Genomic DNA, 12,468 nt, shown 5'->3' with positions numbered 1-12,468 from the left:
TCTCCTACTTGGTAGATTAGTTAGTAGCTGTTTTAAGACTGTCTAGTTTAGTAGTTGTTAGGCGTTGAGTATTTTATTACTTATTGGGCCTTATCGGAAAGCCTTAAGGAGCTGGCTCTTTAAGCTCTTTACGCGGACCGAATTTCTTCCAGGTTTATGTGGGCCGGATTTTTGCCCTAGTTTTAGCCTATAAAAAGGTACCTCTTGTATGAGTAAAAGACAGAATATTTTACAACCAGAAATCGTGAGGAATTTTCCTTTCAAGTTCTTAATCGAACTTACTCTTGAATTCTTGAGTTCATTGCTTAGGATTCAAATCTGACTTTATCGATTAGTTTGTTCCCTAATCGTGGTGTCTCTTCATCTATCTTTATTTGCTTAAGGTTGCTGATTGCCTTTGTGTGTCAGAGGTCTTGAGTTCATGAGAACAATCCAGTTCAATTTCCATTGGGAGAAAAGGTCCAACTCTGATAATTATAAGGTTGGGAGGTTCTAGGAGGGTCTTCCCCTAGGGTTGCTCATCAGTTGGTAATCAGAGCATTAGGTTAATTCTCTTTCAATTGAAGTTGTTCATATCTTATTAGTTTGTGTCTTTTGTCAAAAAAAAAAAAAACTGTAGCGATACTGTTCATCGTTACTGTTCCGAAATACTGTTCATCGTACTGTAGCGTCTGTTCACGTTACTGTTCATCCGAAAAAAAAACTGTTTGGGTATTGTCTTTTTGTGTTTTCTGTCCAACTTTTGTTCTTGAGTCTGTTATACTTTTGTTCGGGTTGTTAGGGTTTAAAGACAAAAAAAAAAAAAAAAAAAAAAGAGTCACGTACCTTATATTGTTTTTTTTAGTGTCCAAGTTGCTAGAGTATTGCTGGAATTTTTCTTTTGAGTATTGCTGAAAGTCTGTTTTGCCTATTTCTTGAGTATTGGTTGTTGTTCTTGCAAATCCTAAACACCACAACGTAATTTGGGGGAAGTTCTTGAGCTTCTTGAACAAATTCTTGAAGTTCTTGGACCACCAAGCCTTGTTTTGAAGGTTCTTGAACAATAAATCAAGAACTAGGGTCTTCTTGAAATTTGCATAACCTTTCATCCATTTTTCTTAAACTTGTTGGTGTGATCTGAATTTGTGTTCCTTGAAGAGCCGAAAAAAAAACGAAAGAAAAAAAAAAGGAAGAAGAGAAGGCATTGGCTCTCACACAAAGGAAATCAAGTTTCCCAAATCTTGAGTTTCCAATTCTTGATTAGTCTCCAAATCTTGATTGGTTTCCCAAAAAAACTTGAGTCTCCAAATCTTGATTAGTCTCCAAATCTTGGTTGATTTCCCAAAATTTTGAGTTTCCTAATCTTGATTGGTTTCCAACTTTTGAGTTCCAATCTTGATTGAATTCCAAAGATCCCAAATGACCTAACCAGCCCCAAACACCCCCAAATCAGTTTCCAAAACCAAACCTAAACCGCCACAAACACCATTTACCATCCAAATACTGGCCAGAAACTCAGCAAAAACAGCCGCTCAAAAAAAAAAAAACAAAGAGAGGTTCTAGCTTCGGGTAGTGTTTCTAGGATTTACAAAATTCTGCTTTGTGTCTTATTACTTGCTTATAGGGTAATTAATTCTGGAATTTTTGAGAGTTTGAGTTGTTTTAAGAACTTTGAGAAGGAAAATTGAGAGTGAGTGCGTTTCCTTGAGTGATACACGAGTGCTTTGTGAGGTAGACTAGGATACACTTTTGTTTTGCAGGTTTGACAATATGTCTCAAGAGGGGAACATGCCTGAGCCGTCTGAAACCAACGTGTCACTCAAACTGGTGCTCCAAGCTCTTCAAAAACAAGTGGAGAGACAAGAATTTGTGACGACACAACTATCCGATAGGTTGGCTGCCATTGAGATGCGAGGTACTGGAGATATTCCCAATAGGGCTTCAAGTGCTCAGAGTGTTGAGCATGATGCAGATGATGAGGGGTATCATTCTAACACCTTATTCCGATCAAGGAAAAGCCACAGGGAAGCGAGGGAAGGTCGAGACCGACCTAGGAGAACCGATGACAATCTTGGTTCCATCAAGACTAAGATGCCTACCTTTCATGGAAAAAATGATCCTGAAACTTACTTGGATTGGGTTAGGCGAGTTGAGCAAGTGTTTGAAGTCCACAACTACTCTGAAGAGAAAAAGGTGAAACTTGCGGCTATTGAATTTGAAGATTATGCATCCATTTGGTGGGAGCAAGTATGTGCCATAAGAAGGAGAAATAGGGAATCACCAATTGACACTTGGGCTGAAATGAAGCAAGTGATGAGGAAACGATTTGTACCCTTCCATTATACCACGGACTTGTACAATCGGCTCCAACGACTCACTCAAGGTTCTAATTCGGTTGATGAGTACCACAAACAAATGGAGGTAGCGATGATAAGGGCCAATGTCCAAGAGGATCCGGAAGCAACCATGGCGAGGTTCCTTAATGGATTAAATCCTGAAATTAGGAAGAAGGTTGAACTTCAAGACCACTTTGAACTTCAACAAATGGTGTCTTATGCAGAGAATGTGGAAAAGCAAGTCTTACCTCTAAAGACACCTAGTGGCCGAACCACTACATCCTCTTCCACCCTTTGGAAAAGAAATCAATTTCCAACATCCAGTGCTTGGCCAAGGCAAGGTAATAGAGAGAGGGAAAACAAGCGGATGGAACAACCGTCCCATCCGAGTGCAACTTCTTCTAAACCAACCCCGCGGTCAACTCTTCCAGGAGCAAATACATCTACCAACCAGCCAAAGGCATGTTTCAAATGCAAGGGAATTGGCCACCTCATGGCTCAATGCCCTAACCGAAGCATCATGTATATGAATGAAGAGGGAATGTGGCAAAGCGAATGAGAGGAGGAATATTCGGACATGCCACCGCTTGAAGAAGAGGGGAAGGATGATGACCTGGTTGAAATAGAAGAGGACCCCGTGGCTCAAACTATGGTGACTATGAGAGTGCTAAATGCACAAGCTCAAGAAGATGATCTCCAACGGACCAACATTTTTCATACAAGATGCAAATTTGGAGATGAGGTATGTCTCATGATCATTGATAGTGGCTCTTGTACTAATTGCGTAGCTGCTGACTTTGTTGAGCAAAAACACCTTCCATGGACTTACCACCCTAAACCCTATAGACTATCTTGGTTAAATTATGGGGGGGAAGTCAAGGTGACCAAACAAGCTTTAATCGCTTTTTCTATTGGTCGGTACAAGGACCAAGTTTTATGTGATGTAATTCCTATGCAAGCTAGTCATGTCTTATTGGGACGTCCTTGGGAGTATGATAGACAGGCTGATCATATTGGACTTACCAATAAATATAAGTTCATTATGGACAACCTCAAAATCACTCTTTCACCATTGACACCTACACAAGTGTATGAAGAACAATTGCATTTAAGAAAAGAGAGAGAGAAAAGGCAACCGAAAGAAACAAAGAAAAAGCCGAATGAGAGAGAGAATGAGGGAAAAAAGAAAGTCGAGGCCGAGTTGAGTGAAAAAGGAAATTCGAGTGGAAAAAAACTCAGTGAGGCCGAGAGCTTGAAGGTGAAAAAAAGGAATTTCTATGCAAGTGTGCGTGAGGTAGATATGGCTTTGAATGCACAAAGTCTTCTCGTAGTACTTCTGTACAGGGAAGCTGATTATTCTTCTTTTTACACACTAGGCATAACCGATTCTCTTCCTAGTGCAATCTACTCTCTTTTGCAGGAATTCAAGGATGTGTTTCCGGAGGAACTACCGAAAGGATTACCTCCAATTCGAGGTATTGAACATCAAATCGACTTTGTTCTTGGAGCAATTCTACCAAATCGACCAGCCTATAGAGCAAATCCGGAGGAAACAAAGGAAATCCAAAGGCAAGTCGATTCCCTCCTTGAAAAGGACCAGATTCGTGAATCTCTTAGTCCTTGTGCAGTTCCCGTTATTTTAGTACCTAAGAAAGAAGGGACTTGGAGAATGTGTACAGATTGTCGTGCAATTAATAAAATTACTGTTAAGTATCGTTATCCCATTCCTAGGCTAGACGATATGTTAGAAGAATTGCATGGAGCAATCATTTTCACTAAAATTGACTTAAGATCTGGATATCATCAAATAAGGATAAAGGAAGGTGACGAATGGAAAACTGCTTTTAAAACGAAGTATGGTCTTTATGAGTGGCTTGTGATGCCTTTCGACTTAACAAACGCCCCAAGTACTTTTATGAGATTAATGAACCATGTTTTAAGGCATTTTCTTGGAAAGTTCGTTGTTGTTTATTTTGATGATATATTGATCTTTAGCAAGTCTTTAGAAGAGCATGTTGAGCATTTGCGACTTGTTTTAAGTGCCTTGCGTGAAAATAGGTTATTTGCTAACCTGGAAAAATGTGTCTTTTGCACTCCTGAGGTTAACTTTCTTGGTTATATTATTGGAGCAAATGGCATCAGTGTTGATCCCGCCAAGGTAAAGGCTATCATGGAGTGGCCGACTCCAACCAATGTGTCTCAGGTAAGGTCTTTTCATGGTCTTGCAAGCTTCTATAGAAGATTTGTTAAAGACTTTAGCACTATTGTAGCACCTTTGAATGAGATAGTTAAAAAAAATGTGGGGTTTCAATGGGGAAAAGAGCAAGAAGAGTCGTTTAATAAGCTTAAAAATTTGTTAACTTCAGCACCTATTCTTGCTTTGCCTAATTTTGATTTGATGTTTGAAGTTGAATGTGATGCTAGTGGGATTGGCATCGGGGCTGTTTTACATCAAAATAATAGGTCCTTGGCATATTTCAGTGAGAAGTTGAGTGGGGGAGCTCTTAATTACCCTACTTATGATAAAGAATTGTATGCTGTTGTGCGTGCTCTTGAAGTGTGGCAGCATTATCTTATGCCTAAGGAATTTGTGATACATACTGATCACGAATCAATTAAATTCCTTAAGGGGCAGGGTAAGTTGCATAAAAGACATGCGAAATGGATTGCATTTATTGATTCCTTTCCAAATATCATTAAGTATAAGAAGGGAAAAGATAATGTCGTTGCAGATGCATTGTCTAGAAGGTATATTTTGATCACTAACCTGAACACTAAGTTACTTGGTTTTGAGCACATTAAAGACTTGTATGCACATGATGCTGATTTTTCTAATGTGTTTCAAGCTTGTGAACATGCTGCATTTCAAAAGTTTTATAGGCATGAAGGCTTCTTGTTCAAAGAAAATCGCCTACGCATTCCCAACTGTTCACTTAGGGAATTATTTGTTAGAGAAGCCCATGGCGGAGGGTTGATGGGGCATTTCGGTATTGATAAAACTCTTGACATTTTGCATGAGCATTTCTATTGGCCTAAAATGAGGCGTGACATTGCTAACATTTGTGATAAGTGTTTAAAGTGTAAGCAGGCAAAGTCAAGGAGTAACCCTCATGGATTGTATACTCCTCTACCCGTACCTCGTGCTCCTTGGACAGTCATATCCATGGATTTTGTGCTTGGTTTACCAAGATCTTCTACAGGTATGGATAGTATCTTTGTTGTAGTGGATAGATTTTCTAAAATGGCTCATTTTATCCCTTGTAGGAAAACAAATGATGCGCGCCATGTTGCTGATTTATTCTTCAAGGATGTGGTTAGATTGCATGGAGTACCGCGTACTATTGTAAGTGATAGGGATGTGAAATTCTTAAGCTATTTCTGGAAATCACTTTGGGGAAAGTTGGGAACTAAGTTGCTGTTTTCTACTTCTAGTCATCCCCAAACGGATGGTCAGACTGAGGTAACCAATCGAACCCTTGGTGCTCTACTTCGAGCCATTGTTCAAAAGAACTTGAAGAAGTGGGAAGAATGTTTGCCTATTGCCGAGTTTGCATATAACCGAACCACTCATTCTACTACCAATCATTCCCCTTTTGAAATTGTTTATGGGTTTCAGCCGCTAACCCCTCGAGATTTATCACCTATTCCTGTTAATGAGTGTTTAAGCGCAGATGGTGTCAAAAAGGCAGAAGCTGTTCGGACCTTGCATGAGAGAGTTCGAGCTCAAATTGAGAAGAAAAATGCGCAATATGCACAACATGCAAATAAGGGTAGAAAACATGTTGTATTCGAACCCGGTGATTGGGTTTGGGTGCACATGAGGAAGGAAAGGTTTCCAGCATCTCGACGGACCAAGTTACATCCAAGAGGCGACGGACCTTTTCGAATACTAGAGAGGATCAACGACAATGCATACAAATTGAAACTTCCAAGTGAGTATGGCATAAGCGCATCTTTTAATGTATCTGACCTATCTCCTTTTGACTTTGATACAGACTTTGAAGATTTGAGGACGAATCCTTTCAAGGAGGGAGGGAATGATGCAGATACGGGTGTGCAACCACTTCAACCTTGGGTCCAGGACAACATTGACGGTCCGATGACAAGATCAAGATCCAAGAAGGTGAAGGAAGCTTTAAGAGCCTTGATTATTCACCATACAAGCAAAGAGCAGGCTAAGTTTGAAAAATTGATGGACCATGAAGTTACCTTGCTCACTTGTACATTTGAAGTGCAAGAATGATCTCCTACTTAGTAGATTAGTTAGTAGCTGTTTTAAGACTGTCTAGTTTAGTAGTTGTTAGGCGTTGAGTATTTTATTACTTATTGGGCCTTATCGGAAAGCCTTAAGGAGCTGGCTCTTTAAGCTCTTTACGCGGACCGAATTTCTTCCAGGTTTATGTGGGCCGGATTTTTGCCCTAGTTTTAGCCTATAAAAAGGCACCTCTTGTATGAGTAAAAGACAGAATATTTTACAACCAGAAATCGTGAGGAATTTTCCTTTCAAGTTCTTAATCGAACTTACTCTTGAATTCTTGAGTTCATTGCTTAGGATTCAAATCTGACTTTATCGATTAGTTTGTTCCCTAATCGTGGTGTCTCTTCATCCATCTTTATTTGCTTAAGGTTGCTGATTGCCTTTGTGTGTCAGAGGTCTTGAGTTCATGAGAACAATCGAGTTCAATTTCCATTGAGAGAAAAGGTCCAACTCTGATAATTACAAGGTTGGGAGGTTCTAGGAGGGTCTTCCCCTAGGGTTGCTCATCATGGGGTAAAAACATCTTGAATATAGTCAAAAATTTTGAAGAAAGTGGAACAAAACTCTCTTGGTTCCAAAGCTGAAATTTTCTATCAAGAAAACAACTTGGAAAGTAGATTTTTGGCTCCTCTTAACCATTTTGTTTAGGCTCAACTCCAACATACAAGTAACAATTGAGGTCATTCTAAAGTGGATTGACCAAGAGTATGTCAAAAACCACCATAAAACTACTGATATTTCCACATAGAAGCATATGTCAAACTCACCATAATAATTCCCATCAAAGCTACTAAGATTTCCATTGAGCATAAATAATACTTCTTTTTTGTCATATAAAGAGGCATATAGCATGATTCTTAACAAAGAAATCCACCAAAATCCACATATTAAGCTTGTAAACTAATGATCTAACCACACACATAAAGCTGAAAATTTTCCAGCAACAATCTATCAAGAAGACAATTTGAAAACAACTAAAATCCTCCACAAAATTGCTCCCTTTTTGCTCCTATAACATCATACATCGAATAAACTCAATGATAAGGGAAGAAAGATAGGTTTCCTAGCAAATTTTACCCCCTTACCTTTAAAACCTAGTATGGAAACAAATCAAGAAAGTTGCAAAGCTTCCTCCTCCAAAAACTCATCCAAGAGCTTCCTACTAATGTTGACTCGAGGATTTACGGAGTGGATTAGGGTTTCTCTCTTGTTTGCTCACTAATTAGACAAAAAAGCAAGGCTAGAAATTTGGTGTTTTCTCCCTCTTTCAATTTTCACCCAAGGCTTGCAAGAAAAGAAGGAAATGGTGTTGAAATGGAAACTTGGTTTGTGATAAGTATGAAGCTTAGTCTTGGTCAAGATTGGTTAGATGATTGACAAGTGGCAATAATCCAAGTTAAGTCTATCTACTTGTCTCTAAGGCACCCAAATATCTATTTCCTCACCAATTAACTCTTAACACCTCTTGTCACATAATTCTTTTCATACAAAACTCCCTCTAATCCACCAAAATTATTGTTCATACCTCACTAGTTGGTCACATTAGTATAATGCACTATGAAACTCAACATGCGGCAATTAAATGAGGCAATATAAATAAAATCATTGCTCAACCATTAAATCAACCCAAAATTCAAGACAAGTATATAAAATACAAAATATGAATATTTCGTGTCCTCACAATACCAATAGAAATGAAGGAATTATTGGCCCAATTTAAGGAAGTCTTTGCTGAACCACAAGGCATGCCTCCTATCAGAAGCCATGAGCACGGCATCCCACTAAAAGAGGGAGCAACTCCATTCCAGATTAGACCATACAAGTGCCCCTATATACAGAAGGCTGAAATAGAGAAATTAGTAAAGAAGATGTTGCAAATGGGAATAATACAACCAAGCAATAGCTCATTTGCATCTCCAGTACTGTTGGTGAAGAAGAAGGATGGAAGCTGGAGGTTTTGTATTGATTACAGGCAACTTATTGAGCTGACAGTGAAGGATAAATTTCCTTTGCCACTAATAGATGAACTGATTGATGAGCTACATGGCTCTAGGTTCTTCACTAAAATAGACTTGAGGGTTGGCTATTATCAAATTAGAGTCAAGGAGAAAGACAGACATAAAACAGCATTCAGAACTCACCAAGGGCTATATGAATTCAAAGTCATGCCATTTCAGGGAATAGCTGAGAAAGTATGTCTTGGTATTTTTTGATGACATATTGATCTACAGCCCCACCTGGGAGGACCACCTTAAACATGTATCAGAAGTATTGAACACTCTAAAAAAGCACCAACTGTGTGCCAAAAGAAGCAAATGCTCATTTGCTCAACTAGAGGTAGAGTACTTATGCCACATTATTTCTGCACAAGGGGTGATGGCTGACCCTAAGAAGGTGGAAAATATGATGCACTGGCCAAAGCCAACCACTGTTAAAGAATTAAATGGATTATAGAAAGTTTGTAAAAGGGTATGGGACCATAGCAAAGCCCCTTACATTGTTGTTGAAGAAGGATGGATTTCATTGGAGTACAAAGGCTGATGAGGCTTTTCATTAGCTGAAATTAGCAATGTGTAGAACCCTTGTGCTAGCATTGCCTAATTTTACTAAACCTTTTGTAGTTGAAACTGATGCTTGCTATGGAGGTGTGGGAGCAGTGCTTATGCAAGATAAAAGGCCTGTAGCCTTTTTGGGCCAGAGCCTAGGACCAAAAACTTTGGGCTATCCATCTATGAGAATGAATTGCTGGCCTTGGTGACTGTTGTAACCAAATGGAGACACTATCTAGAAGGACACCACTTCATCATAAGGACAGACCATCAAAGCTTAAAATACTTATTGGAACAAAGGGTTACTACTACACTTCAACAAAAATGGCTCACCAAGCTGTTGGAACTAAGCTATGATATCCAATATAGGAAGAGAAAAAAGAATATGGCTGTAGATGCACTATCCAGAAGGGCAAGTAATGAGGAAGAAGACTATACTGCATTGGTTTGTGTCGTTCCTAAATGGATAAAAGAAGTGACTGAGAGTTAAAATGGAGATAAAAAGGTGCAAGATCTCATCAAGCAACTATTACTCACTCCTGGTAATCTAGATTACTCTTATCAAGATTGTGTGCTCAGGTATAAAGGGAGGAGAGTAATAGGCACAGAAGGAGGGATAAGGAGAAAGATCATTACTGCATTGCATGACACACAATTGGGGGGACATTCTGGAGTACAGACAATTTACCACAGGGCCAAACAATTATTTTACTGGCTAGGGATGTACAAAGACATTAAGGACATTGTGCTGCAATGTGACACCTGCAGGAAATGCAAGGACGAACACCTGGGCTCTTCAACCACTTCCTACTTCTCAGTACTCATGGAGTCATGTAACGATGGATTTCATCGAAGGCTTACTAGTATCAAAAAGGAAGGACACCATTATGGTGGTAGCAGACAAATTCACCAAGACAGCACACTTCATCAGCTTGTCCCATCCTTTTGATGCACCAACAGTGGCTCGGATTTTCTTGGATCAAGCCTGTAAACTACATAAAGTACCGCTGAGTATGCTTTCTAATAGGGACAAAGTATTCACTAGCCAGTTCTGGTCTGAGCTGTTTTCCTTGCTAAGGACTAAACTGAATTTAAGCACTACATATCACCCTTAAATAGATGGTCAATCAAAGAGGGTAAGCCAAGTGTTGGAAATGTATTTGAGGAGTATGACTCACTTAGAACCTAAAAGGTGGAAAGCATGGCTCTCTCTTACTAAGTGGTGGTACAACACCACTTACCATACAGCCATACACATGAGCCAATTTTGAAGCCCTATATGGGATGCCCCCTCCACAATTGGCCCTTGGACCTTACACTCACTCTAAAGTGGCTATAGTGGAGTATCATTTGAGGGACAAATAGAGGCTTGATAAGTTGCTTAAGAAAAACCTGCTGGGGGCTCAGGAAAGGATGAAACTGTATGCTGATCAGAGGAGGAGTGAGAGAGAATTCAATGTGGGAGATTGGGCCTACCTGAGATTACAGCCCTGTAGGCAGACTTTAGTAGAGTTGAGAAACAACACAAAACTGTCTACTAAGTATTTTGGTCCCTACCAAGTGATACAGAAGATTGGGAAGGTGGCCTACGGGCTGAAATTACCAAAGGAGTCTAAGGTGCACCTTGTGTTCTATGTATCTTTGCTGAAGAAAAAAGTGGGACAGCAAATAGTTCCATTGCTTCAGCTACCCAACATAGATGAGAAGGGGCATTTAAGAGTGGAACCAGTAGCTGTCTTGGATCAAAGAATTGTTAAGAAGAAGAATGCTGCAGCTATTCAATGGCTCATACATTGGTGGGGAACTTCTCCAGCTAAAGTTACATGGGAGGATGCAGAAAATTGAAAGGGAGTTTCTTAGATTTCAATCTGGAGGACAAGATTATTTGAAGGGGGAGCAATTGTCATGAAATAGAAGTTTTAGCAAAAGGAATAAGCTGAAGGCGCGAATTTAGTGGAGGAGTTGTGAAATGAAGTAAAGAGGATAGGTCGAAGACGTGGAAGCAAAATCATGCTTTCATTGGGAAATCATCTCAACAACGTGACTTCAGCAACAGTGATCCTGCAACAGATTCCTGGCACAAAGAGCCACATGTTCGAGTTTGATTGCAGCATTAGGAAGTTAGTTATTATTCAGTACCATTATATAGGAAGATTTGGTGATTGTAGTGGCAGAGAATATTTTTGTATCAGAAGACATGGGATCATTGTTCCCACTTCATTTTCGCCTTTCCCAAGTTTCTTTCATTCTTCTTCATCTTCTTCTCTTTTCCATCAAATTCTGTAACTCAACTGATTATATCAATATAAGCATTTTAAGTTTGGTTGCAGTGCTTATTTACTGTTTTGCCATATGTTTGTTTCGTCTTGCCATTTCCCAAGTTTTATTTAGATTTTAGTTCCTTAGTTCAACTTGATACCATCACATCTTGAAGCCTGAGTCCCTGCCTCTGTAGTTGTTCTTCCATAGTTCTCAAACATGTGCCGTCTGCCATGGATTATACTGGTAGGTCAAAGCTACAGGATCCGAGGATCAGTAGGTATATTCTGAAATTACAGATTGCAGGAAAGGAAAGGAAATAGAGAATATTCAAGAGCAAGAATGTGAGAGAGAGAGAGAGAGAGAGAGAGAGAGAGAGAGAGAGAGAGAGAGAGAGAGAGAGAGAGAGAGAGAGGGAGGGAGAGTAAAGAACTGAGTTTGTTATTATTTTCCAGCATGCCCAATTCGGTGGCTTTACAAGTATATATGGAAGTAGCTCTCATAACTGCCTCAACTAATAGTCTAACTAACTCAGTTACAATTATTGCAATCATGACCCCACACTACCTTGCATTTACAAGATATCACATGATGATCAAACATGACACTTTGCATTCGAAGTCACAAAGTCAGATTAGGAAGCCAAGTAAGCACATGGTTAGCTAAATCTAGAATAATTTTGCTTGTCAAGTAGCTAAGAGGTCGGGATCGAATAGCTATGGGGCACTCTAAGAAAATGTGATCAATTCCATTGTTGGAAGCTTGACATAGTGGACATGAAGGATCGAGAGACACTCTAAGTTTGGTATTGGTGGGCAGAATGTCCAGAAAAACTCACCAGAGAAAAATTTTAACCTTATTTGGAAGATGAAGATGCCACAAATGATTCCAAACACTCTTCATTAGCTCATTACTTCTAGAAGGCGTATTTTACCAATTTGTAGATCTCTATCTAATCAAATCATTGGCGCTTTTTACAGAAAAAACACCATTTTTTATGAAGTGCCATATGAGTTTATCTTGACTTCTACCATCACCAATCGGGATGCTCTGAATTAATTCTACTTCGTCCAACCAAAAAAGCTCA

At 39.4% G+C, this 12,468-nt stretch overlaps 1 protein-coding gene across 1 annotated transcript; it reads left to right on the top strand.

The window, feature by feature from the left end:
- Positions 1-8,267: 8,267 nt before the first annotated feature.
- Positions 8,268-10,967, top strand: LOC140014163 (uncharacterized). Its single transcript, XM_072064576.1, has 6 exons — positions 8,268-8,765; positions 9,195-9,253; positions 9,492-9,567; positions 9,674-9,701; positions 9,891-10,156; positions 10,488-10,967. Exons 1-6 carry the CDS (start codon positions 8,268-8,270, stop codon positions 10,965-10,967), a joined length of 1,407 nt encoding a protein of 468 aa, XP_071920677.1.
- Positions 10,968-12,468: the final 1,501 nt, after the last annotated feature.

This window comes from Coffea arabica, chromosome 9c (genome assembly GCF_036785885.1).
Source record: "Coffea arabica cultivar ET-39 chromosome 9c, Coffea Arabica ET-39 HiFi, whole genome shotgun sequence".
NCBI classification, from domain to species: Eukaryota; Viridiplantae; Streptophyta; class Magnoliopsida; order Gentianales; family Rubiaceae; genus Coffea; species Coffea arabica.
This window is presented reverse-complemented; position numbering and strand designations above follow the sequence as displayed.

Bases quoted from the DNA above. Each gene is read 5' to 3' on its own strand.
- LOC140014163 (XM_072064576.1), top strand. From the start codon at position 8,268: ATGAAGGAATTATTGGCCCAATTTAAGGAAGTCTTTGCTGAACCACAA. The intron at 8,766-9,194 runs GTATGTCTTGGT...AACCTTTTGTAG, and splicing joins TTCAGGGAATAGCTGAGAAA to TTGAAACTGATGCTTGCTAT. The intron at 10,157-10,487 runs GTATTCACTAGC...AGGGACAAATAG, and splicing joins TGCTTTCTAATAGGGACAAA to AGGCTTGATAAGTTGCTTAA.